This window comes from Coptis chinensis, chromosome 5, assembly GCF_015680905.1.
Source record: "Coptis chinensis isolate HL-2020 chromosome 5, ASM1568090v1, whole genome shotgun sequence".
Classification (NCBI taxonomy): Eukaryota; Viridiplantae; Streptophyta; class Magnoliopsida; order Ranunculales; family Ranunculaceae; genus Coptis; species Coptis chinensis.
In genome coordinates, this window is record NC_141460.1 from 51,339,621 (window position 1) to 51,365,337 (window position 25,717).

Sequence of the window (25,717 nt, forward strand, 5' to 3'; positions counted from 1 at the left end):
TCAGCAGATGCGTAGGATTGAACAAGTTCTTACCACATTTCATCATCCTACCGTAGGTTCGAAACAAATTAAACTTAGGGTATTTCCTTTCACCCTAGTCGATAAGGCATCGTCTTAGTTAACTGCCCAATCGCCTAATTCTGTGGACTCATGGGCCAACCTTATTCAATTGTTCATGGACCAGTTTTACCCACCTCTGAAGACAAATGAAATGCTTCAAAAGATTCATTTCTTCTGCCAGAATCCTCATGAATCCTTCTCAGAGGCCTGGAATCGTTTCATTGATCTTCTCATCGAGTGTCCACATCATAACCTTGCGAAAGACACGCTTGTTCGTGCCTTTTTCAAAGGGCTTTTACATCACCATAAAGAGGTTCTTGATATAATGACTGGGGGTAGTTTCCTTAGTAAAGGTGCCTCAGAGGCTTATAGGTTTTTAAAAGATCAATCTAAACGTCAAAATAACTGGGGGGGGGGGGGGTAATGACATCCCCCGCTCCAGTAATTCTTTTTCCACGGTTAAGGCTGCCAGTATGTTTGAGGTTAAATCTGATCCTGACCTTAGAACTCTAATTGAATCTCTCACTAAAAAGGTAGAAGCCATTTCTATTCAGCATAAGCCTACTCCTATCATGAACATTAACAATCTTCCATGTAATTTCTGTTATAGCCTTGAGCATACCGACTCCTATTGTCCTCTAGTCTATGAACAACCATCAGCACAGCCAGACAATGTTCGTTCCATTAATAGCGAACCTAATGCACCTTGGAGACAAAATCCCAACTTCAGTTAGAGAAATAATCAACAAGTTACACCTCCATGTTTAATAATCAAAATGTTAGGCCAACAAACACTTACAACCAAGCTCCACAAAGATAAGGACAAAGACAAGGTAATTATAATAATTATAACAATAATAATTATAATAATAATAAAGGTATCGTTCTGGTTAGTAATAACTATCACAACCCACCCGTTAATAATCAACGTGTGATAGTTCTAGTCACACCACCTGTGGCCACTACACCTTCACAACTAGATCGTTTCGAAGCCTACATGCAAGCTAACCAACAGATTTTACAATCCATTAATCATTCCATACAGCAGTTAACCCAAGAGAAAGCCCTACCAAAAGGTGTATTTTTAGGTAAAGCCATACCTAATCCTAAAATGCCAAACATAGCCGTTGAAGTAACTGGTATAATGATAATTTTAACATAGGTGAGTTAAATGCCATCACCACTCTCTGTTCTGGTATAGTAGTTGATAACGCCGTAACCATGCCTATTAATACACCACCTGTGGTCGTTCAAAATGAAAAATTATTGGATACCGATATAGTAACTGAAGATCCTACTCCTATAGAGGTATTGGTTAAACCTCAACCAAGGAGGAAAGCGGCCAAGGTTTAAATTCCTATTGATCTATATGCTAAGTATAGAGAGAACCCACCGTTTCCCCAGAGACTAGCCATGTTGCACAAGGATACAAACTTTGATGAGATTAGGAAAGTTTTTAAAAATCTAACGATAAACCTACCTTTTCATGATGCTATTAAAAAGTTGCCACAGCATGCTAAGTTTCTAAAAGAGTTGTGCACTACTAGGCGGAAAACAAATATACCAAAAGACGCATTTTTAACTGAACAGTTTCTAACTTTTTCTGAACATAATGGGATCGTTAAGTACAAGGACCCTGGTCGTCCTACTGTACAATGCACCTTGGGGGATACCCACATGATGACTACGCTATTAGACCTAGGGGCGAGTGTTAACTTACTCCCTTATTATCTATATAAACAAATAGGTCTACAAGAGATGCAACCAACTAAAATAACATTGCAATTAGCTGATCGTTCTCTTAAGTATCCTAAGGGTGTAGTTGAAAACGTGTTGGTTAAAGTTCATGATTTTTACTACCCAGCACACTTCGTTATCTTAGACACAGAAGTCGCTAATGACTCTGTTCATATCATTTAAAGGCATCCCTTCTTGGCTACTACCAACACGCTCATAAACTGCCGTGATGGTTCGATGTCCATGTCCTTTGGCCATCTTTTTGTTGAGGTAAATGTTTTCAAAATGATGAAGCAGTTACCCAATTCGTCTATAGATGGGGAAGTTAGCATGATCGAGAGCTTAGCTCAAGATTATTTCAAAAACATGCTTCCTGAGAATTAGATTCACAAATTCCTATCCTTCGGAAGTTTCGACTTTGACGATGACTCCCTGGAAGTAGATGAAATCGAGGAAGATTTCCTTCAGCTCTTTTGCAACTCTTCTTTGCCACCTCGCGAGTCCCCTCCTATTGATATCCATTCCTCCCTTGACGCCATGACAGAAGAAGAATTTTTCACCCACTATCCCAGTGATTTTTCTATCCCACCTATTGAAGAATGTCTTGCATATCCAAAAGCTTCTGATGATCTAGACCTAAGAGCTCTAGCTGAGTACCATTCACCCACCTCACATCATCCTGTCACTTATTCACCTTCCATTAATGTTTCCCGCCTTCCACCTTTTCATAGGAACCTTGAGTTTGCACTTGACCTTCTTGTTTCTCCTGTGCTTCATGATTTTCTAAACTCTCCTAGTAAGAAAATACTACCTAAAGAGCCCCCTGATACTTTCATTTTCAGTTGTGTGATTATACCAACCTACACCACCAATGAGTTTTGTGATAAACCTACATTCTCCTTTCTTCCATTCCTTACTTCAAAAACTTATCCATATCCACCATTTCTTCCACAGCCATCCATTTTCTCACAATCATTCACTTGGCCACCCTTTCGTTGAAGAAAAAAAGAAACTTTGCATTCTATGTTAGGTTCTAGATCTATCAGTATTTACTCTCATTCCGCTTGGCCACGTTGTAAGAAGTCTTGGTGCTTGATTTTGTTTGGGGGTGCATTTCGTGTTAATTATTTATGGAAAGACCCCCCCCCCCAAACTTTTTCGGTTGTTGATATATGGTAAACTGCATGTTAATATCATATTTTAGATACAGTCTCGAGTATCTGACTATAAAATACTCATTTTATTCTTCGGTGTACTCCATTCCAATCTTATATTTTGGTAGTGCACCATTCAGGTAACCGGGCCCTCCCTTTGGAGTGTGTGGCTGTAAGTACTAGATCTTATGTCCACATTTAAAACAATTCACGATTTCCACTCTTGCATGTTTTCTCAGTTTTTTTAGTCATGTTTCTCTATGGAGTGATTTATGTCTTTCTTGTTTTATTGTTTTTCCTTTATTTTAAACCTTATTCATAAAAAAATAAAAAAAAAATTAAAACCATAACAATAGTAATCTAGCAAGTCTCGGGAATCTGACTTTAAAAGACCCACGTGTTTAAACAAATTTTCTAAACTATGTTTGCAAAAATTTGTTTGGAGGTGGGGTGTTTGGTCTTTCTATTCTTGATCTCTCAACTTAACACCACACCTCTCACTTTGTGCCTCACTTTTACTTTCACTTTCACTTTCACTTCAGAGAACTTCTAGTACACGGAGCACGCACGTCCGCTATTTTGCCTATACTCAGAGCGCGCCCGCCCCTAAGGTACTGGGATTCTTGTCAAGCTTGAGCGCGCTCACACCTTTCCATAGCCTAATAAAAGCGCGCCCGACCTTCACCTTAACGCAACTCCAGTTCTATTTTTTTGTGTTCTTCTGCACTCACTTCCAGGAGTTTAGTAGTGTATAATAATGGATATGAGGTAAGTTTTATTTTTTGTTAGTGTCTGTTTATGTCCCAAACAATTTAATTCTTGTTATCCCCATAACGGGTGGAACTCATATAAAGTTGCGTCTATTTTTCTTTATCTATATTAGTATGTTATAAATTTTCTTTGCAGGTGCTCTAAAATTTTCACGCGTTTCTATGGTATTTCATATTCTTCTTATTTCTATATTTTGAGGACAAAACATGCTTTTGTTTGGGGGTGACATAGAAACACGCATAATTTAAGGCACCTATTAGGATATATATATATAAGCAATTAGTCTAGAAGTTTCATGGTAGCTTTTAAATTAGAATAGTTTTTAGAAATTTAGTTTAATATGTAGGTAATAGTCATTGCATCTTTCCATAAATATATTGCATGAGCAACTATGTTTGTATTGGCAGTAAGTTTTTGAAATCTAAACTAGAGTACTTATTTTACAAATCCTGTGAGAATATAGCCTAAATCCTTATATGAGTGAAATATTTGAGAAATGACACAAAAGATAAATAAATTCCGAATAGAGAAATCACACGACCACTTGCTTGATCACTATACCATATCCTAAATGAGAATTTAGGCCCTTTTTGGATCGATATAGCCAGAAATTCAAACCTATATGAAATTATTTCCGCTAGTCGCCTCTCTGAGCCTTTCTTTAGCCTTTTCATAAACCACAAATCCTTTACCATTTTATAAGAAACAAAACAAAATAAAAATCAGCCTACCCATTTTTGAATGAGTATGAGAATAGAGATGAAATGAAGAAAAGAAAAGAGAAATACCTGTGGAAAACCAAGAATTTGTTAGTTGCTTCAAATAAGAAAAGCAAAGAAAGTTTCCATCCAAAGAAATAAATAAATAAATAAAATAAAAAGTTATAACTCCAAAAACATAATCAAAGGAGTCAAAAGCCAAACGAAAAAGAAAAAAATGGCTAAGGTTGGAAACAAAGTGTAAAAGCAAAGTAAGAATAGGGTTTTCTCTATTTATATAATATGAAGACTCTATTATCTCAGACTTGTTCTTTTTGAATATCCATTTTCTTCCTTCTTAAACCATCACCTAATCCCCGCAACACCTAATAAAGACCTCTATCTCAATTAGGAATAGGGTAGTGTGATAGTAAGTTGCAGATGTGTTTGATCGACTTTGGCTTCCTTATATGTCATTGAGATTATAAGGTAAAGTGTGCCCACCACACACTGGAGTGAGCGAAACTTGAGTGGAAAAATCAGAGTGTTTTTGTCTTGACATATATGTGAGGACCTATTTAAGGACGTAATTCCAAAGTTTCAGAAACAGACCTATTATTACATTTCATAGCATAGTTGATTATATATATGTTTATCCGTAGATGATTGATTATTATGCACGTATTAGCTTAGGTTTTCAATTGATTATTCTGTATTCAATGCTAGTGAAATGTATAGATATCTGAGAATAAATAAGGAATCATTAATTTTTATTTCTTAGTCGTTGTAGTATAGATGACGTTTGTGAGTACCTTATCTAGAAAACTCTCACGAGGTTATAACTCGTCCACTAGGGAATTCCTAGTGGTTTAAGGCCTTGTTGCATATGGTCAATGCAATCGCACTCAGTGAAACGAGATTAGTTAGAACTCCATTTTTGGTCACTTATTTTAATTTCTCATATTTGCTTGAGGACAAACAAAATGCTGTTTGGGGGTGGTTTGATAAGAGCCCAAAAATGTAGTTTTAACTCTTTAATAATATTACATTTAGACTAATTATGTGTATAATAAATAAGAGTTAGTACTATTTATGTGTTTTTCTGTATTTCAGGTCTTGGAGTCAAATATGTGAAGAAACATGTCACTTTTGCAAGAGAAAGGAGTAAAGGTTGGTTGGTAAGAAGTTCTATGACTAAAGGCAAAGATTCAAGGAGAAAAAGCCTTCTTAAAGCCCGGTCAAAGCTGAAAAGTCAAAGTCAACGCAGGCATAAATAAAGCATAAAAGTCAACAAAACTTCCACAGGCCGTATCTTTAGACTCAAACCTCGGAATTGGGTCCATTATATGTCAAAACGACCTGCTCAGAAAGAACTTTCTTATGGTCTAGGCTTTGATCCAATAAAAGAATCATGGGTAGATGAAAAGGCTGTTGCAGTAATTTCCAATATAGAATCCCTTTTTAGACATATGTAATTAGGTTTTGGGCTTGATTTCATGACCCAAAACATGGCTCCAAAGCCCATACACAAAATTGTAGACCTAACCCTCTCCTATATAAAGAAGACTAAGGTCAAACTCTTAGACATCTAGGAACTTAGTTATTAATTCATAGACTTAGTTAATTATTCAAGTACGTAGTTTTTAATATAGTTTTTAATTCTTAGTCTCTCTTCCATTACATTAATAAAGCCAAATTATATTGTTTCAATGATGTCTTCTTCTTATTCTTCTATTCATGATAGTCTGATGAATCTGAGCTAAACCCCAATTAGAGGGATTTGATGAAGCTTTGATGAAGACTTGATGTGTTAGTTAGAATTATTGCTTATTTAAGAGTTTCACTCTAGTAGGTTAGTTTATTAACCATGAGAATGGGTTAAACTTCCTCATATGCTAATTATTAGTTGGTAGAGATTTCCATGAATAATTAGAGATCAAATACTTAAACTTTATTGGTTAGGATTACAATAATCTACACTAGCATATTAGGAATCAATCAAAGTGGAATGAAATCCCCATAATCCCTTCTCTATATTCACATCTTAGTATTCAATTGTCACATTATAAATTAGAACATCTTAATTAGTTCAATCACCATATTAGGATAATTACAATCCATTACTCTCATTAATTTTGTTAGAATTGATTAAACTAGTGAAACTTACTTTTAAGAAACTAAGATTGGAACAAATTCTCTGCTCCACATATTGCATGATAAACAAGAATAAAACTTTGATCTTATAGTGTAAATACTTTTAGTTTTACTTATTCCTAGCATAATTAGTTAAGAGTAGGTAAAACTATTAGTTTTTACATTTATCAACCTCCAAGCAATAATTCAGGTCTCCTAAAATGGAGCCTGATCCTCAAATTAGCTTCGTTAACCTCCACCAGGGACGATTTTAGCTCATGATCCTAATTCTATTAATCAAAGAGACAAAAACAAGAAGTAGAAGAGAAGAAAAGATGATACTAGAAAGGATTTTATTTAAAATTTAGATTGAAAGATTTACACAACTTAAATTTTTCAAAAGTAAAAGTATGAAAACCTTTTACTCTGGAAGTAAAACATGAAAACAAAAAAACTAACTAAGGAGTAAAAGTATGTGTGCCATGAAAACTCTCCATTTTTAAGCATAAGAGATTGCTTCATTTTTATTCCTCCACGTGAATCAACCACATCATTAAACCAACCATCTCATTAAATATTCCATTTTTATTTTCTTGATCAAGACTTTGTATGATTAAATGCTCCATTTGATTTTCTTGAAGAAGACTTTTGCTTGCCACCTAATCAAGACTTTTATGCAAATGTGTGCACAAAAGTCCTTCATCACCCTAATGCAACTTGAGTTGTGCTAAATCAATAATGAAGCTTGACGTGTGAGTTTGATCACTAATAAAGAATCAAATTTTGTGGGTTCGTATAGTGGGTTCACGTATTCTTACCAGTGGCAGGTCCGATAGTTGATTTTCTACAAAATTTGACATTAGATAGAGCTCGTCGCACTGATCGTTCTGATGGTTCATTTGCCAAAATTGGAGTCCAGGTTCAAAAGATATGCTTGTCGGAAGTTTGACATATTTTGGCACGTTAACCCTGTTCTGACCTGGAAATGTCCTATTTAAGTCTCGGGCTTTTGTCAGAATTCATGGAGCTTCACATGGGCTAAATCGGAATACTTCATGTAAACACACTATTTTGTGCTTAAATATTAGCTTTATCCTCATTTTTACGTTCATTGTGAAAACCTGTAAAAGCACAAAAATACAATTAATTCATTATTATTACACACATAATTAACCAAAATGCTACAAATACAACTCATTCAAGTTACCTCACTCACGTGCACGTTGAAATATAATCTGAGCAAGGGAATTGTCCCAAACCCAAAGACTAGAACACTTATTCACAGTTCACTGGAATTAACTCTCTAAGGAACTGATGTGATAAAGATTTTGATTGAGATTTAATTAAATTTCTTTCCTAAGTTACTTGGATATCAAATTACTAAAACATTTAGTTATTCAAATTTTGCTTAATACAAAAGAGAGAGAAAAAAAATAGGAAGAGGGGTGGAGAGTTAATCTACTCATGCAAACCTAGCTACCATAGATTAGAAAACCTAGTCACTGTTGTCTCTAATCTGTCTTGAGTTCATAGACAAACTCGGAATGGATGCGAGTGTTGATCCATAACAAAATACACCTATCTCTAAGTGCATCCTGCTAGCATGAGGAATTGAATTAGTATTTCATCTATGAAATACCATTCCAATTCCTGGTTTTATTCCATACCAGTCGTTCAATTTTTAAAGTCTAATTTTTCTAGTGGGTCGCACGCGTGACTAGACCCAGTGTCACCTTGGTTGCGTACGCGACCTTGTTTAGAGATCCAAACTCCAAACTTGGTCGATCAATGTCATTTTGTGAGTGGATGTGAAATAAACCCTATGTTCCTAAGCAATGATTCAAGCCTCCTAAAATGGATTATGATATTCACATGAGCTTCATTAACCCTCCATCAGGGAGGGTTTTAGCTCATGTTCCTAATTTTGTGAATTTTAATTAGAATTATAAGAGTAGAGATAGAAGAAAACAATGAGAAAACTCCTACTTTTACAAAAAGATTTTATTTAGATTGCTAGTATGAAAACTAGTACAAAGTTTTTATTACAAACTAGAAAACTAGAAAATAGAAACTTTGAAAGAAACTGAAAACTTTCTCTAATGGAGTAAAGGAAAAAAAAAACTAAGGAGTAAAGTATGTGTGCCTTGAAGACTCTCCCTTTTTAATCATAAGAGAATGCTTCATTTTCCTTCCTCCACGTTAGGTGTAGATAGATAGGTTTAGATTCGGATATGCCTGCATCCGAATCCGAATATGAAATTTGTCATTCACATCCAAATCCAAATTCCTACCCGACGGATGTATGGAATAGTATCCGAATCCTATATCTGATATCTGATTCGGATATCGGATAATATCCGGTCCGATCATTATTTACAATTGGAGATTCAGTTCAAGAGAGATTAAGCTTGTGGCTCTTAAAGACACAACTTTTTGACTGATGTGACTGCTCCCCTTGTAAAGCAAGCTCAAGAGAGGAGGCCGGATGCTGATAATTCGTTAGATACTAAAGAAATGGAAGAATTGTTATATATAGTTGTAAAATGGTAATTTGAATCGAGATGCCAAAACAATAGAGTTATGTTGATCCAACTATCAATCTTACAATGTATGATTCTTGAACCAGCAAATGGTCAACTTTAAGCTGCAAATAAAAGAGAAATTGTTCGCTTCTAAGCCTGAACTGATCAGCTAAACCTGCCCCATTTTATTAGGACGCACTTAACCTGCAAAAATAACACTACTTGTTCTATATTGAAACAAACATCTCATTTCTATATTGAAACAAACATCTCAATTCCATAATAAAGTCCCCATTGCATTTTCATACCATTTGACAAGTAAATAATAGCAAACACAAGCAAAAGACTACAAAAAAAAAAAAAAAAAAGAATATTCGTTAAACAATGTATGCAATATAACTTCAAAATATTTTCTAAGAGTTACAAATTCATATTTACAAATAAAGGTAACATATTCAATATGATTTTCCAAGCAATCTCGAATCATTGCAATACCAAGTATTGGTGATGAAATCCTAGTGCGGCTCCACAAAGTCCATCTAATTCCTAAAAATTCACAAAACAAATAATGAACTTAGAAATACAATAGTACTAATTAAACTCATGCAATTAATTAAATATTCGAAAATCCACCTAAAGGAAGTAAGAAGTTGAACAAATGAGAAAATGGATGGTGCAACCTTTATATGTTCTAGTTAAGTAACATAAGACAACATAATTCGAGAAAATTTGTTTTAAGGCCAATGAATTGCTTTCATATATTTGAATTCTTCCCCATTGTGTATACACAACCACATAAAAACGTTTACAGAAAAACAAAACAAAACCCGGACTGTTTTGTTCCCTACAACAAAATCAAGGTTAAACAACCTATTAGGATATGTTGTCAGACAAAGCAAGTGACAGGTGGAAAGCATGTAAGAACAAGGCACAACGTTCATGGGGCAAAGAGTGTTATTTTAGCAGTGCGAACAATTGTTGCCTTCATTCTTTTTAAATTTCATAACTTATGATGTTCAAATGTAGACAAAATCTGATATTTCTAAGATGGACATGCGCGAGATCTTATTGATTGAAACAATATTTTTTACAAATATAAAGTTACAATTTTATTTTCCCTAAACCTTTTAAAAAAAACCTCTGATAAAGGTGGCATTCCATCCCAAGACCTTGGGACCAGACTCTCAAGGATTCACCAAAAGACTAGTGTACACCATAGTGACACCTATCTAAGTATCCACTATTCTATATAAAACATGAAGCCCCGTTGACCCCACTCTCCTATTTGGCACCCTCTTGAATGAACGTACCACGTAGCCAACTTACCAGCTCATATATACATATATGACCATTATTTTTATCAAAAAGATGCAATACATTTTAATACCCAAAGCATATAGAAAAGGATGGGTCTAAAGATGTAAGGAACAAAAAACACCTAAACCCCTTGCTTAGCTTTTGCCTCCGTTAAAGCATCGAGTCGAGATGACCCATGTGCATCAAAAGGACGTCGTAGATACAGTTCAGGACACAGCCACCAATCAATAATGAATATCTGCAATGAACGTTCAAACATTTGAAACTTTTCTGATTAAACAAAAAGATAAATATTGGAATGGTTTTTAATTCAAACACTCAGTGCTAAAGGAAACAGACCTCTGACTTCGCTTCCTCAATTGATGAAGCAATTGCTCCAAATGCTGCTTGACCATCCACAAACCATTATGCCTCACTACCGTCCTCACTCAAACCCCTCGGTGGAGCAAAAGAGCCAAAATGATGGGGGTGACACCATCCTTCAGGTGGCCTTAATACAACATCATTAATTGCAGCGACCCAATCTCTAACCTTAGAACTAGTTCTTCCCCTTAACTTTACATTCCGATTATCACAGGAAACCTTTAAAATTGTGAATGGAAGTCAGATTGTGAGGAAAGCACAGGTACCTACTAAATGAGTCATGTGCATCATTTAACATAGTGAAGAGTATAGATAACCTTTTCAGACTTATACAGAGCTAAACACAACTAGACCCATCAACAGGGATATTGTAACTAAATTGGCATACCATTCGGTAACCAATCATTTTCTTCCCTTCCCAAAAGAAGAGGAACAATCACCATACTAGAGATATCAGTTGCGATATTACCATACTAAATCCAACTGAAAATTTCATAACGCTGAGTCGAAAAACCAAGGAAGCGAAGTGAACAAATACAGCCACCAACAAAAATCAGGACATAAACCAATGCAAAGACTGTGCCAAACTCAAAGAAATGAAGAATCTAACTGAAAATTTCATAACGCTGAGTCGAAAAACCAAGGAAGCGAAGTGAACAAATACAGCCACCAACAAAAATCAGGACATAAACCAATGCAAAGATTGTACCAAACTCAAAGAAACGAAGAACAAGAATAATTTGTTCTTAGAAGAATTTCAACAAACAAATTCTCTGCCATATTGAATCACCCAACAGTTAACACCCAATCAAAACAAGCCAATTAATCATCAACTAAAAGGAAAAGTAACAAACAAACCTTTAATTCAGTATAGCTGCTGCGATGCGAACCAAAAACTCAATTAACCAAACCCTTAGAAAAAGACAACCAATTTGTTAAGGTTTACATAGAATTTAACTAGACATAGAAACCAGATACATAGAGGAGAAAGAAGAAGCTAGCTTAGGGTTACCTGATTCGTTTCCCTCATTTAAGAAAGCCACATCTGAAATGAAGGAACTCGAACAATATTTTATGCACCCGAAAAATGCCCAAATTAGAACCCAAAAGTAAAAATTAAAGAAATTATTGTAATGAAACATTACCCTCTTATGCAACACCATCCATATTTGCAATTAAGGAAGCAAAACATTTGATGTTGTATAATTTCAGGATGCCAAAATATAAAAATACAGGGTCAATCCTATTATGAAACAGTTTTTAATCAAGAAAGTATGCCCAGTCATTTTTGATCAAAGACCCAACGCGAATGTGAAACTCACATCTGAAACCCAAACCTGACATGAAACCCCCAAACCAGTCTTCCCATAATTTTTCTGGTATCCCATGATTTATCACCTGCCACACCATCTCAAACAATGTAGAATCAGATAACTAGTCCATACAATGCAAGGTCATATACAAAAAAAATGTTGACTCACAAAAAAGAAGTACAAAAGACAAAGGTATTTGACAAAATGAAAACAACCCCAAAACCCATTAGCATAACAAGATGAATAATAATATACCATTTCCATATGAGTTCAGATACAACAAAAACCTTGAATCACATGAAAGAAACTCCAAAACAGAGATATATTAGATAATAAAAGAACCCCAACATCAGAAACACAAAGATATTATGATATATGAAGAAACCCCAAAATATCAGTACCACTACAACATGATCGAACAACATAATCATAACCCAAAAAATGAAAAAAACCCATCAGAAACGTTGGATCAAAAACCAAAACAAACATGTAATAAAACATACCCATAACCAATATACTTCATATATATATCTCCCATAACATGAAAGAAACAAGTAAAAAAAAACATTATGAGCATGCCCCTTTCATATAAAAAAACAAACCAAATATACCATTACAAGATCAGACATGAAAGAAACATGAAGAATAACTCATTATTATAAAACCCCATTCATCAAACACTTATAATAATATACTTCATCAACAACCCACTCACATTATCATGAAAAAAAAAAAAAAAAAACAACATCACATATATTCATTGAACTAAAAACAGAAAAAGTATAGTAGTACTACCAGCAGAGAAGGTTGGTGAAGTAGCAGGACGAGAAGGTTGGTGAAGTAGCAAGACCCCATCCTCAATGCAATTCCCAATCAACCTTACCAGATTGGAATGATAGTAATGCTGCCCCAAATAATTAATTTCAATCTACACCGGAGTAACAAACAGTTGGCAAACTTGGAATGTAAAAGTGCCCCCATAAAACATAGTGACTTGGAGCTCTTAGGATCACATAAGAGCTATAACTTTGCAAAATTCCCTACTTGAGCACGCCAAAAGCCAAAACTATCTGACAGCACAATAAATCACAAACAAAAAGGCCTTGATAAGAATCACCCAGATCAAACAGGAATTCCAAGAGTTATAGCCTAAAATCAAAACTTTAAACCTAGAACTTACGACAATTCCCCTGTTATACACCCAAACCTCTTCAAAAGTAAAATCAATCAAAAGAAATATCTTGTAAATAATCAAAAACATTCAAATCAAATAAAAGCTGTGCAGAAATTAAGACTTTATCAAAAGAAGCGTAGCGAGTTCTTTTTGGATGGGGGGAGGTTAAAAACACTGTCCAGGTTCCTGTCTTATTGATTTTTTTTCCCCTTCATCTTCCTCCATTTTTCCTTCTCTCTTAGTCCCCCTCCCTCAGTTTCATTCACCCTCAAATCAGGTTTGACGACTTCGAGTACTGTAAAAGTGTGGAAACCCCTTCTCCTACCCATCTCCTTTCTTCTTCCTCACCTCTCTTCTCTTTCCTCCTGTAAACCTCATTTGCAATTCATTATCTCCACTCACTGTCGATGAATGGAGAGCTCACCCTTGAACATCTCGCGATATACTAGTTAGTATACCCGAAAGTTTGTGACACCCCAACTTAAGCACCCAACCCTATTCTGAGAACAAATTTAAAATACAGATGGGAGTACCTTGTTGAACAATAGAGCGACCTATTTTTAAACATCACCAAATTCTTAAGCAGTTTTTTTCACATAAAAAACAAAACTTTATACCCTGAATGTTACAAATACCTCCACTTATCATCCCAATCTATTTGAAAGTCAAAAAGATCCCAAGAAACCGTTGTTTAACATCACCAACTTCAAATTTTTAAGAAGAAAGTGTTAAAAGAACAAAACTTTATGCCTGAAAACAACTAAATTACTCACTTAAGCATCCAAAATTATCCAAAATCGAAAGAAAATAAGAAATCAGAAGAAAATTATTGTCAAATACCATTCATTTTTAATTCAAACGAAACAACCAGTCTAAAAAATTGAATAACAGCTAGAACTTTAAAGGTTTGAAGAAAGAAAGACAAACCTGGTTAATCCACCGAAAGTTAGTTTTGAGGAGTGCGAAAATTAGTTGGATCCTGAAATGCAGCGGTGAAAGAGAGAGAGAGGAGAGAAAGAAAGTTATGTTTTATATTTCGATTTTTTTCGTTCCTTCTTTCGCGAAATTTTGACGTTTTAATTTGTAACACTTCTCCGATGCTTTTTAAGCGTTAGCAATTAATTCCGGAAATTTACCAAAATAAAGCAACGCTTTACAACATTGCCAATGCTTATTTAACGTTGGAAACTTACTAATGGTAAATAACCGTTGCAAATAAAAAAAAGGTGCGTGTTGCAAACATCCTATTATGATGTAGTGTGAATTTCAAATTCACCAAGCTTCGACTTCACCCAAGACCAAAAGTCTTGTTCATACAGATCCGGCGAATCATGTAACTTCTTAAAGTCTTTATCTCCTGCTTGTGCTTCTAAGACAACTATTTACATCGTTGGTAACCAAATAGGCTACAATGTTCACTAAAAGATCGGCTTAAGTGTGCTTTCAATCTTGAAAGACCTTTACCTTGATTATCTTCTTGCAGAAAATGCACTGAACCTTTTTGCAGTCACCCTCAAGAAGTTTTCCCCAATTCCAACCAATATCTTTGATTGTTATGAATGAGCAAACCCACAATTTTGGTTCTCTGCATTATTTACAATTGGAGATTGCATGGTGGTGGTGCTTTGAGGAAGAAGAAGAGGAGCGGTGGTGGAGCGTTAAGATTTGAGAACTTGAGGAAGAAGAGGAGTGGTGGCAGTGTTGATATTAGATTTGAGGAACAAAAGAAGCCCTAAACTAAATTTACAAGTACATTTGCATTTATAGTTCTAATATAATAATATATTTATATTAATTAAATCGGATTCGGATATTATCCGACGGATAGTACCAGCATCCACATCCGTATCTGAAACTTGTTCGGATGGGAAAATTTATCCGAATCCGATATCCGAAAATTTCGGATAATATCCTATTTTTCAAATAAGAATATGAATCGGATTCGGATATTCGGCTATCCATCTGCATCCCTACTCCACGTTAATCTACCACATCATTAAACCAACCATCTCATTAAATGTTCCATTTTGATTTTCTTGATCAAGACTTTGTATGATTAAATGCTCCATTTGATTTTCTTGATCAAGACTTTTGCTTGCCACCTAATCCAAACTTTTATGAAAAAGTGTGCACAAAAGTCATTCATCATCTTAATGCAACTTGACTTGTGCTAAATCAATAATGAAGCTTGACGTATGAGCTTGATCACTAATGAAGAACCAAATTTTGTGGGTCCGTATAGTGGGCCCACATATTCTGACCAGTGGAAGGTCTAATAGTACGTTGATTTTTTGCAAAATCTGGCATTAGATAGAGCTCATCGTCACACTGATCGTTCTAATGGTTCACTTGCCGAAATTGGAGTCCAGGTTCAGAAGATATGCTTGTTGGACGTTTACAGGTTCCCCGACAGTGGTGCCATATTCGTTGCACTTTAGTATATATAAAATTTTATTCACACACACACACACACTCAAACTCAACTTTTTCAAGTTACCTCGCTCACGTGCTCGTTGAAATATAATCTGAGCAAGGGAATCGTCCCAAACCCAAAGACTAGAACACTTATTCATAGTTCACTTGAATTGACTCTCTAAGGAACTTATGTGAGAAAGATTTTGATTAGTGATTTAAATCTAGGTTTTACTGAGTTACTTGGAATACAAGTCATCACTAAAGATTGCACTTATACTAATTTGCTTAAGGCAGGGTCTAATGGCTCCGCATCCCCTCAAAAGTGGTAGGAGTTGCGACGGTTTTCTCTCCCCATTCGTATTTTACTCTCCATATATAGAGAGTATTATTGAGGAATGCAGAGTAGATTCCACGCAAGTTGAAATGGTGTGAAATGTAAAAACCTAAATGGTGCCACTTGAAGTGGTGTGGAATATAAAATACAATTTCATATGGCACCATTTGAAGTAGAGTCATTTTATTGTGTCCCCACCAAACCACATACAAATTATGAGAACAACGAATTACTACACTACCCCCACTACTTCTATTTTATTACAAATATATCTTTTTACTCAATTTAATTTAATTTTGCTGTGTTTTTGCGTAATTAAAACTAGGGCAGGTCATGAGACTCGGTGCTCGGCTCATGCTCGCTCATGAAAAAATATGAGTCAAATATGAGCTTAGTTTTAGTCTCGTTTCGAGTTCGAATTGAGTAGCTCGCGAGCTACTCATTATTTTATTAATTTTTTTTTCTATATATCATATATGATCCAGAAAAATACCCAGGCCCATAAACATATTAACCTACAATGTAAAAACCCTAAAAAATAGCCGCATGATTTCAAAAGTTAAAAACACATTCCAAAGCACCAAAACTTAGTGGCGGCTCTCAAAAAACTTATAATTCAAACACCACCAACACCATCTCAAAGCTAATCATTAATCAACTCATCTCAAAACTAATGAACTTCAATTTCATCATTCTCATAGTTGTTTTTATCTGGTAAATTTCATTTATTTTCATATTCTTTTTGTAATTAAACGTTGTTACCATCATCACTTACAACTTCATTATGGTTTTTGTTATGTTAGGGTTTCTTAGATTGTGATTCGAACAAGAAATTCTGAATGGTAAGTTTAATATTTGATATTTAGTTTAATTCCATGTATTTTTCTTGGTTTTATTTTCTTAAAATCTTATAATTTCCATGTTAGTTTTAACTAGATATGCTTGAGCAAATGGCTTCAAATTCTGTTCCTCCTTCAAGGGCTAATAGCGTCATTGATACCGAAAATGTTATTAACGTAAGTGGTAATGATGGAACTGATCATCTTGAATCTGCAAAGACTACAAACAAGAGGAAGACGTCAACATCATGGGAAGATTTTTCAGAAGTAACTGAGGATGGACGAAAGAAGGCTAAGTGTAACCATTGCTTTTAAAAGTTTGTTGTTGTTACAGGATCCACCACTAGCCTTCTTAGGCACCAAAAGACATGTGTGATTCGGAAAGCTAGTAAGTCTGGTAATGGTCCTAAACAACAACTTTTGGGTTATGATGCTAATGAAAATGGCAGTTTAGCTACTTACAAGTTTGATAATAAGTTAATAAAAGAAATAATTGCCAAGATTATTATGGTACATGAATATCCTTTCAGGATGGTGGAGCATAAATTTTTTTTGCTACTTTGTCATATGCTTAACCCGCGATTTGAGATGGTAGGACGCAAAGCTATAAGGGCTGAATGCATTAGAGTCTATGAATGTGAGAAGGTCAAGTTGAAGAAGGTGTTAGCTAGTGTTGATAGAATAAGTTTAACATCTGATTTGTGGACCTCAAATCAAACAAAAGGATACATGTGCCTTACTGCTCACTACCTAGATTCAGATTGGATGCTCCGGAAACGCATCATAAACTTTTGTCTCTTACCACCTCCACATACTGGGGTTGCTATATCAGATTGCATTTTTCAGTGTCTTTGTGATTGGGGGATTGAGAGTAAGATTTCAACAGTCACATTAGACAATGCGTCGGCAAATGACCAAGCGATAAAAAATCTGAAAGCTAGTTTTGCAGCCAATGGGACTCTACTTTTTGGTGGGCAAATATTTCATGTACGTTGTTGTGCACATGTTTTGAATCTATTAGTGCAGGATGGATTAAAGGAGATTCAAGCAGTTATTGTAAATGTACGGGAAAGTGTGAAATATGTCACTTTGACCATCCTGCCTTCACAAATTCAGTGAAATTGTGAAACAATTGCATTTGCCAATCTCCAAGACTAAGAGCTTAAGTTTAGATGTGTTCACTCAATGGAACTTTACCTATGATATGTTAGAAAGTGCACTAGTCTTCAAAGATGTATTCCCAATGTATAAAGAAAGAGATTCAAATTATTGTTGGTTGCCATCTGATAGTGATTGGGAGAGAGCTACAGAGGTGTGCAAGTTCTTAGAGATTTTTAATGAAGCTACTAAAGTGTTTTCAGGAAATTCTTATCCTACTTCAAATTTGTTTCTCCCAAAAGTTTGGAAAGTAAAAGAATTATTCAATGACATGGAATTTGATGATAGAGATTATATAAGGCAAATGACATTTCTAATGAAGGAGAAGTTCGAGAAGTATTGGGGAGAGTGCAACTTATTGATGGCAATTGCTGCTGTTCTAGATCCCTGATATAAGATGAAATTGATTGAGTTTTGTTATCCTAAGATTTATCCGTCTAGTTTTGTTCAGAAAAATGTAGACATTGTCACTAAGGCTTTGGATGATCTGTTTAAAGACTATGTCTCAAAAGATGGTCAAACAAGTACCAACAATGTGGCTAGTGTCAATGGTCTTAGTAGCACAAAGGGGAAAACTAAGAGTCGGAGTGAGTATGATAGCTGGGCCAAGCAAATGACTATGGTTCAACCAACCAAATCTGATTTAGACACATATCGAGAAGAAGGAATTTACATTCTGGAAGATGGAGAGGATGATTTTGATGCTTTGAATTGGTGGCACGCAAATACTCTCAAGTTTCGACACCTCTCAAAGATGGCTCGCAACATACTCTCTATTCTAGTTACCACTGTAGCTTCTGAGTTGGCTTTTAGTGCTGGAGGTAGAGTTCTTGATCACTATCGTAGCTCATTAAATCTTGATGCAGTAGAAGCTTTGCTTTGTGGAGGAGATTGGTTACGTCATGAAGCTGGAATGGAAGAGGAGTCGTCCAATGTAAGTTTGTTGTTTACATTTGTAAATAAATGCTTCTTTTGGATAATGAGATTTGTAAATATTATCTTACTTGTTATAATGATTCTACAAATATTTTTCTTATGTTTAATGAGATATGTTATTTACATTACAAGTTGAGGATGCTGAATAGTTCATACAAGAATGTAAGTGTTGGTCGGTAATTCCTTTCTTTTTGTTATTCCTTATTATATAATTATATCCATTCTCCAATTCATGAGTTGGGTTTCTGTAACAAGCATATCCTTTTCATTATTTATTGTTGCCTTTCAACAATTTGTTTTGATGTCTAACCTCTTTTAGTTTGTACGTGAGTTGAAGTTTTACGACATCTAAACTTAAAAGAATTTCTCAGATAATTAACGTTTATTTGATTTTGTAGCATATCAATTTGAGTAACTAGACATGTGATTAGCGTATTATTATTATTGTAGGTTTTCTTTTTGGGTGTGCCATAGTTGATACTCATGGTGGCAGTGAGAAGTTAAAGTGTTGCAGACTTGCATCAAATGCAGAAGCAATTGAACCAAACAAGAGTGTTGCAGCCAATAAAGTTAGAAAATAGAGATATGGCAAAAGTTATTTTGTCATAATTTTGGCTATCTATTTTATAAGCGTTGGTCTGTAATAGCTTTTGGATGTTGATAGTAGTTTGGATGCATTTCCTACATTGTGAAAACTGAAATGTAATGTTTTTTTTGGAATTTTTGTACTTAAATCATACAAAAATGGGGTTTATTCAACAATTTTGAGTATATATGCCACTGTTTCCAGATGCAAGCTCACGACCTACGAGTCTCAAGCTCGAGCTTCACTCGAGCTCGTTTTGTAAAACGAGTCGAGTCGAGCCGAGCTCGAGCTAATTGTAATTCAAATCGAGTCGAGTTTGAGCACAAAGTGGAGCTCGACATTGAGTTTGAGCTCGGCTCGAACTTGACTCAAAAACTCACGAGCCGAATCTGAGCATGCCAATACTCGGCTCGCTCGACTCGATGACCACCCCTAATTAAAACAAAGTTTTCCAAATTAATTGACAATCATAAAATAATACAAGTTGCATAACATAAAAAAAAAACAGTCCATTATTACAACACACACAAATTAAAATTGCATGAAATAAACACAACACTTCCAAAAGATATACAATTTCAATAGGAATCTTCGTCACATTCGGTGAAGTCCAGGTTCCGTGATATACTAGACATATGTGCTTTCATGTTCAGGTTAATTTGATGTTTCATCCCCTTATAATACATTTTTCCATCTGTTGTCATATTTGAAAATTTTGCGCTCATGATTTTTTACTCCCATTCCAATCTCGTGAGGGTTAGCTCATTCTCTTTATTTTTACCATGTGAAGATTTGTTTGAACTGGATTCATAAACTTCATAGGCTTTTTTCCTGCGGTCATGTCAATAGCCTCCATCGCTCGTCAAGAATATTCTTTAATATTCTTCAAACTTGATGCATTTTATGATTCAGCTCTTTTCACTTGTTTTGCTTTGTCTCGCCGACGTACCCTTGTCAACGAAGAATTTCCTGGCATATCAGAATCAGGTGTTGCCCCAGTCTCGACACCAATGTTTACCGACACGGGTGATGTGAAATTCATATTGTTAATGGAGATGCCAGGTGTCAATGGGGTTTCATGTGGAACCTATTTTTGGTTGTCTTTCAATAGTTCCCATGCGTGATCCAGGGTCAAATTCTTATGACCCGTTAACCTTTCAACATATATTTGTTTTGCTTGTACCATCTATTAGGAAAAATTATACAAACTGTAAACAAAATGAAATACAAATTAAAATTAACAATACTAGTGAATTTGCAATCAATACTTACAATATGTGCATCGTTTGCTCTAGAAATGTTAAAAGATTCAGCTTGATGGACACAACCACGAAACAAAGTTATAGTTTTGTTGATCATTCCCCAACGACCTTCCAAGCTTTTCTTGGTTCGATGAATATAACATAACTTCAATCTCTCTATCTTGTAGTTATTCGCAATATTATCCCATAGCATGTTGTAGGATTGGTTGATCCCGACAATTGGATCAATTGAAAATTGTAACCATGCTTCAATCAAAATTGTGTCTTCCATTGGGTTAAACGACAATTTCCTAGAAGACATTACTATAAAACAAAATTAATACTAAATGAGAAAAAAACTGAGAGAATGAGATTTTGTTTTTGTTGGCTCAAAAGAGAATGGATACATATTTATAACCAAGACCATATAATAGCCATTATTAGATATATTATTAGATATGTTATCTTTATAGGATTTCCACGAAGTCAAGTCATTTCAGTTTTTTGGCAGTGAAATGAAATCTCATTACAATCTTTTGGCAATGAAGTGATGTCACGAAATAAATGTGGCGCTTGCTCCAATCTCAATTATCCATTATTATCCAATCTCCAATATCCATTATTATCCAATGGTAAAGTTCAAATATGCATGCTAATTTTGTAGAAATTGAAACTGTAACTTTCCATTAGTAAAATTGTTACAGTAAAATTGGTACAATAAATTTCCTGAGGTAAATTTGAAACGATAACTTTCCAATGGTAAATTTCAAATATACGTATTTATGAAAAAGTGTAAACAATCCAATGGTAAAAGTATTACAGTAAAATTGGAAAAGTTATTTTCTAACAGTAAATTTTTAACAGTAACTTTCTAATGGTAAATTTGTAAAGGTAACTTTCTAATGGTAAAAACCATGAACATATCCACAACAAGATAATATCAAATATCTTATCCTCAAAAAATCTCATGATTTGTGAAAATCTCATCCTCAAAAAATTTGGACCGCAATTTTAGATTTCATTAGTCTATATAAACAAACCTGAACATATACCATTCAACAAGGAACTTCTTACTTCGTTCATTATTTTCTCTTTATTTTCCTTAAGAAAAATGGCCTCTGGAGCTGGTCGTTCTCATCATCATTTTTCCAGCTCTTCTGATAATGAAGATAATGATGCTATTAATCAAAGAAATTGTTTTCTTCAATTCTACCAACAAGATCAAGATTTTTTGGATACTGCAGCAAATGGCATCCAAGCAAATCTTGCTACAGCGGTTGCTATCTATAATAATGTTATTCAACCAGAAAGGCCCCTTCTAGGGTCTATTGCAGGACGCAAGTATCATAACTGTAATAGAGCCATGGGCAATGCTCGTCCAAAGGCGGATTACTTTGGTCCGAATCCCATATATGATGAAGGCATTTTCAACAGTCGCAACCGAATGAGTAGTCAATTATTCTGGAGGATTATGAGTCGCCTAAAGCAACATAGTGACGTTTAGAAGAAGAAATATGACGAAGCTGGTAAAGTCGGATTGTCATCTCGGGGAAAAATGTTGTGTCCATTGCAAACGGTAGCTTACGGAACCCTAGCTGATTTTCTGGATCAGTATTTTTGTATTGCTAAATCAACCATACTCTCAATTGTAAAAATGTTCTACCAACATATAGGGGAGGCATTTGGTCCTGAATATTTGAGAGAACCAAACCATGAGGACATTGCAAGGTTGCTTAACGTTGCTGAGCTAAGGGGGTTTCCAGAAATGCTTGGTAGTCTCGATTGTATGCACTGGACTTGGGAATCATGTCCAACAGAGTAGGCAGGATAGTACATTGGAAGACATGGAGCTGCAACCATCGTACTTGAGGCAGTTGCTTCTTACGACATGTGGATATGGCACGCTTACTTCAGCTTACCAGGTACTAATAATGACATTAATGTTTTGTGGCACTCTACTCTTTTCATTAATCTCATGTTTGGTCTTACCCCTCCTACAAACTACACTATCATGGGTAGAAACTCCATCATTGGTAACTATCTGACGGATGGTATATATCTTAAATGGTCTACACTAGTGAAAGCGATCAAAAAATCTACAGGTGAAAAAGAATAATTTTTTACACAGATGCAAGAGTGTTACAAGAAAGATGTTAAACGAGCATTTAGCGTTCTTCAAAAAAGATTTGCCATTGTTAGAGGTCGAGCTTGCCTATGGGACAAAAATGTGTTGCATGATGTTATGTCAGCATACATAATTATGCATAACATGATTGTGGAAGAAGAAAGACATACATATGTGCATGCAGAAGAGTTTGGAGATTTACCACCTACTCGGAACTATAATTATGAAGCGGCTACTGTCCCACATATTGTTGTTGAACGAGACACTAGTAATGTTGATGTTATAAGAGTCTTGCAACGTTTAGCTCATATGCACAATCGAGTTGAGCATAGAGAATTAGAACAACGCTTAATTAATCACTTATGGGAATGGCGTGCAAACCAATAAATAAAGTTGTTTGTTGTCTTATTATTTCCAAGTTTCAGTCTTCACGTTTCAATGTGGTATGTTGTGTTGTATGTAAGTTTTATGTTTTATATTTCAAATGTTATGTGTTCAAAGTTACATGTTATAAACTATCTTTTGAATTCATTTAAAGTGTAAAAAAAAGAAAAAAAAAATGAACAGAGCCTCCTTTGTATTTTCAATACTTTTCCATAATATTAATCCTGTCATACTTGTAATGTATCATAAACTAAATTAAAAAAAACAATCGACAATCTCCTTGTATTTTCAATACTTTCCCATAATATTAATCTGGATATCACGGAGCAATGCTAACTGTCAAATCAACATTAGATTAAATAGATACACCATTAGAGCAAATTAAATATTTCTTACAAACAAAATAAATAAGGTTTAAGACTAATAAACAAGTTCTCCACTTATTACAAATTAAAAGCTAGGAAAAATATTTTAAGAACTACCTAACTGATACGCTACTCGTCACTCCATACTCGTCACTCGTCACTCATATTAAGTCACTCCATATTAGCCTACAACATGATAAAATGTAAAATACTAAATGTTTCTATCCTATGAATAATGACTTATGCTAGGAATAAGAAAACTAGAATTTCATGCTTTTTATCAAAGTTTCTACTCTCAATTATCATGCAATAACGTGAGCAAAGATTCGTTCCACTCCTAGTTGCCTAGACGTAATAATTTCTCTAACTTAAACAATTCTACAATATCAATGAGGGCAATGGTCTAATTATACTAATATGGTGAAAATAACTAATTAAGATATTCTAAATTATACTATGGCAATTTAATGAGAAGATGTGAATGAGAAGAAGAGATTAGGGGGATTTGATTCCACCTTGATTAATCCCTAATATGCTAGTACGGAGTTATTACAACCCTAATCTTTTTGTTTTCACATAAAGATTAGGTGTTTTTATCCCTAATTATTCATGGCATATTTACCAACTAATAATTAGCATGTGAGGCAATTGAAACCCATTCTCATGGTGAATTCACTACCTTCTAGAGTGGAATATCTTACTACAACTATTCTATACTAACACATCAAGTCTTCATCAAAGATTTAATCAAACCCCTCTAATGGAGGTTTAGCTATGATTCATTAGACTATCATGGACATAATAATAAGGAGAAGAAGACATAATTAAAGAACACTTGTATTGGAAATAGCTTGGATTGAATTAATTTTGGCTAGGCTAATAAAACAATAACAAGGTTTTAAAACTAAAGAAGAAAACTAATTTATTATCTAATGGGAGTGCTAGATTAACTAAAGGGTTATCTTTGAGAATTTTGCCTTAGTCCTCTTTATATAGGAGAAGGCTAGGTTTACAATTTCGTGCATGGGCTTTGGAGCTATATTTTGGGCCATTAAATCAAGCCCAAAACCTAATTACTTAAGTCCAAAAAGGGTTTCTCTGCTGAAAATTACTGCAATAGGCCTTTTGTCTACTTTTATTCCTCTGATTGGATCAAAGCCTAGACCATTAGAAAGTTCTTTCCGAGCCGGTCGTTTTGACATATAGTAGGCCCAATTCCGAGGTCTAAGTCCAAAGATACGACCCACAGAAGTTCTGTTGACTTTTATGCTTTATTTCTATCCGCGTTGACGTTGACTTTGACTTTTCAGCTTTGACTGAGCTTTAAAAAAGTTTTTTCTCCATGAAACTTGGGCTTTAACCATATAACTTCTTAGCAACTAACCTTTGTTCCTTTCTCTTACAAAAGTGACATATTTTTTCACATATTTAACTCCAATACCTGAAATACACAAACTTACGTAAACAATACTAACTCTTATTTATTATAAGCATAATTGGTCTAAATGTAATATTATTAAGAGGTTAAAACTACAGTTTTGGGCTCTTATCACAACACACTAAAAAAAAACATCCAGTCACATATTAACCTTGCTTTGCTCGATGTATAAAGACGTCAACATCTTGTACAAGCAAGCACCAAGCTTATACTCTAATCACCAACTTTGAGTTCTCTAATAGCCCACGAAGTCTCTCTTTCTCTCTCAATCTCTAGCTCTCTCTGATTTTGGGATAAAAGAAAAATAGTAGGTTGGGTGGTATGTGTGTGCGAGGACTAATACTAAAACTATTGGGCCACCATACATAAACCTATTACTTAACATGGGAAGAAGTTAGTCTAAGCCCAAAGGTCAAAACACTAACACTGATTAATCATCTAAATAAAATAAATAAAAGAAATGGCACAAGCATTACAAAAATATATTTATAAAAATAGCTAAAATAATCTAATGTTAAAAATTTAAGGATGTTATACTATCAAAGCCACCAAGGGAGCTATTAAAGTACCGTGCTACCACCACCCTCCATTGCCACTACTATCCCTCTGAAAAGTACTTCTAACGCCATCAAAGCTAGAGTCACCTTAAAAGGT

General features: G+C 34.8%; 2 protein-coding genes, 1 long non-coding RNA gene and 1 other non-coding gene across 4 annotated transcripts; 2 read left to right on the forward strand and 2 right to left on the reverse strand.

The window, feature by feature from the left end:
• Positions 1-211: 211 nt before the first annotated feature.
• LOC147497849 (small nucleolar RNA R71) lies at positions 212-315 on the reverse strand. Its single transcript, XR_015197216.1, has one exon. It is a non-coding gene; the product is annotated as a small nucleolar RNA R71 (small nucleolar RNA).
• Positions 316-9,448: 9,133 nt separating this feature from the next.
• Positions 9,449-14,304, reverse strand: LOC147497850 (uncharacterized). The gene is made up of 8 exons (XR_015195273.1): positions 14,170-14,304; positions 12,864-13,138; positions 12,078-12,153; positions 11,768-11,800; positions 11,614-11,667; positions 10,732-10,974; positions 10,514-10,630; positions 9,449-9,621 (listed from the first exon to the last, which is right to left on the reverse strand). It is a non-coding gene; the product is annotated as an uncharacterized LOC147497850 (long non-coding RNA).
• Positions 14,305-18,034: 3,730 nt separating this feature from the next.
• On the forward strand, positions 18,035-18,379 carry LOC147497851 (zinc finger BED domain-containing protein RICESLEEPER 2-like). The gene has a single exon (XM_086563028.1). It carries the CDS (start codon positions 18,035-18,037, stop codon positions 18,377-18,379), a length of 345 nt encoding a protein of 114 aa, XP_086419154.1.
• Positions 18,380-22,595: 4,216 nt separating this feature from the next.
• Positions 22,596-23,263, forward strand: LOC147497852 (uncharacterized). The gene is made up of 2 exons (XM_086563029.1): positions 22,596-22,673; positions 22,880-23,263. The coding sequence occupies exons 1-2, from the start codon at positions 22,596-22,598 to the stop codon at positions 23,261-23,263; spliced, it is 462 nt and encodes a 153-aa protein (XP_086419155.1).
• Positions 23,264-25,717: the final 2,454 nt, after the last annotated feature.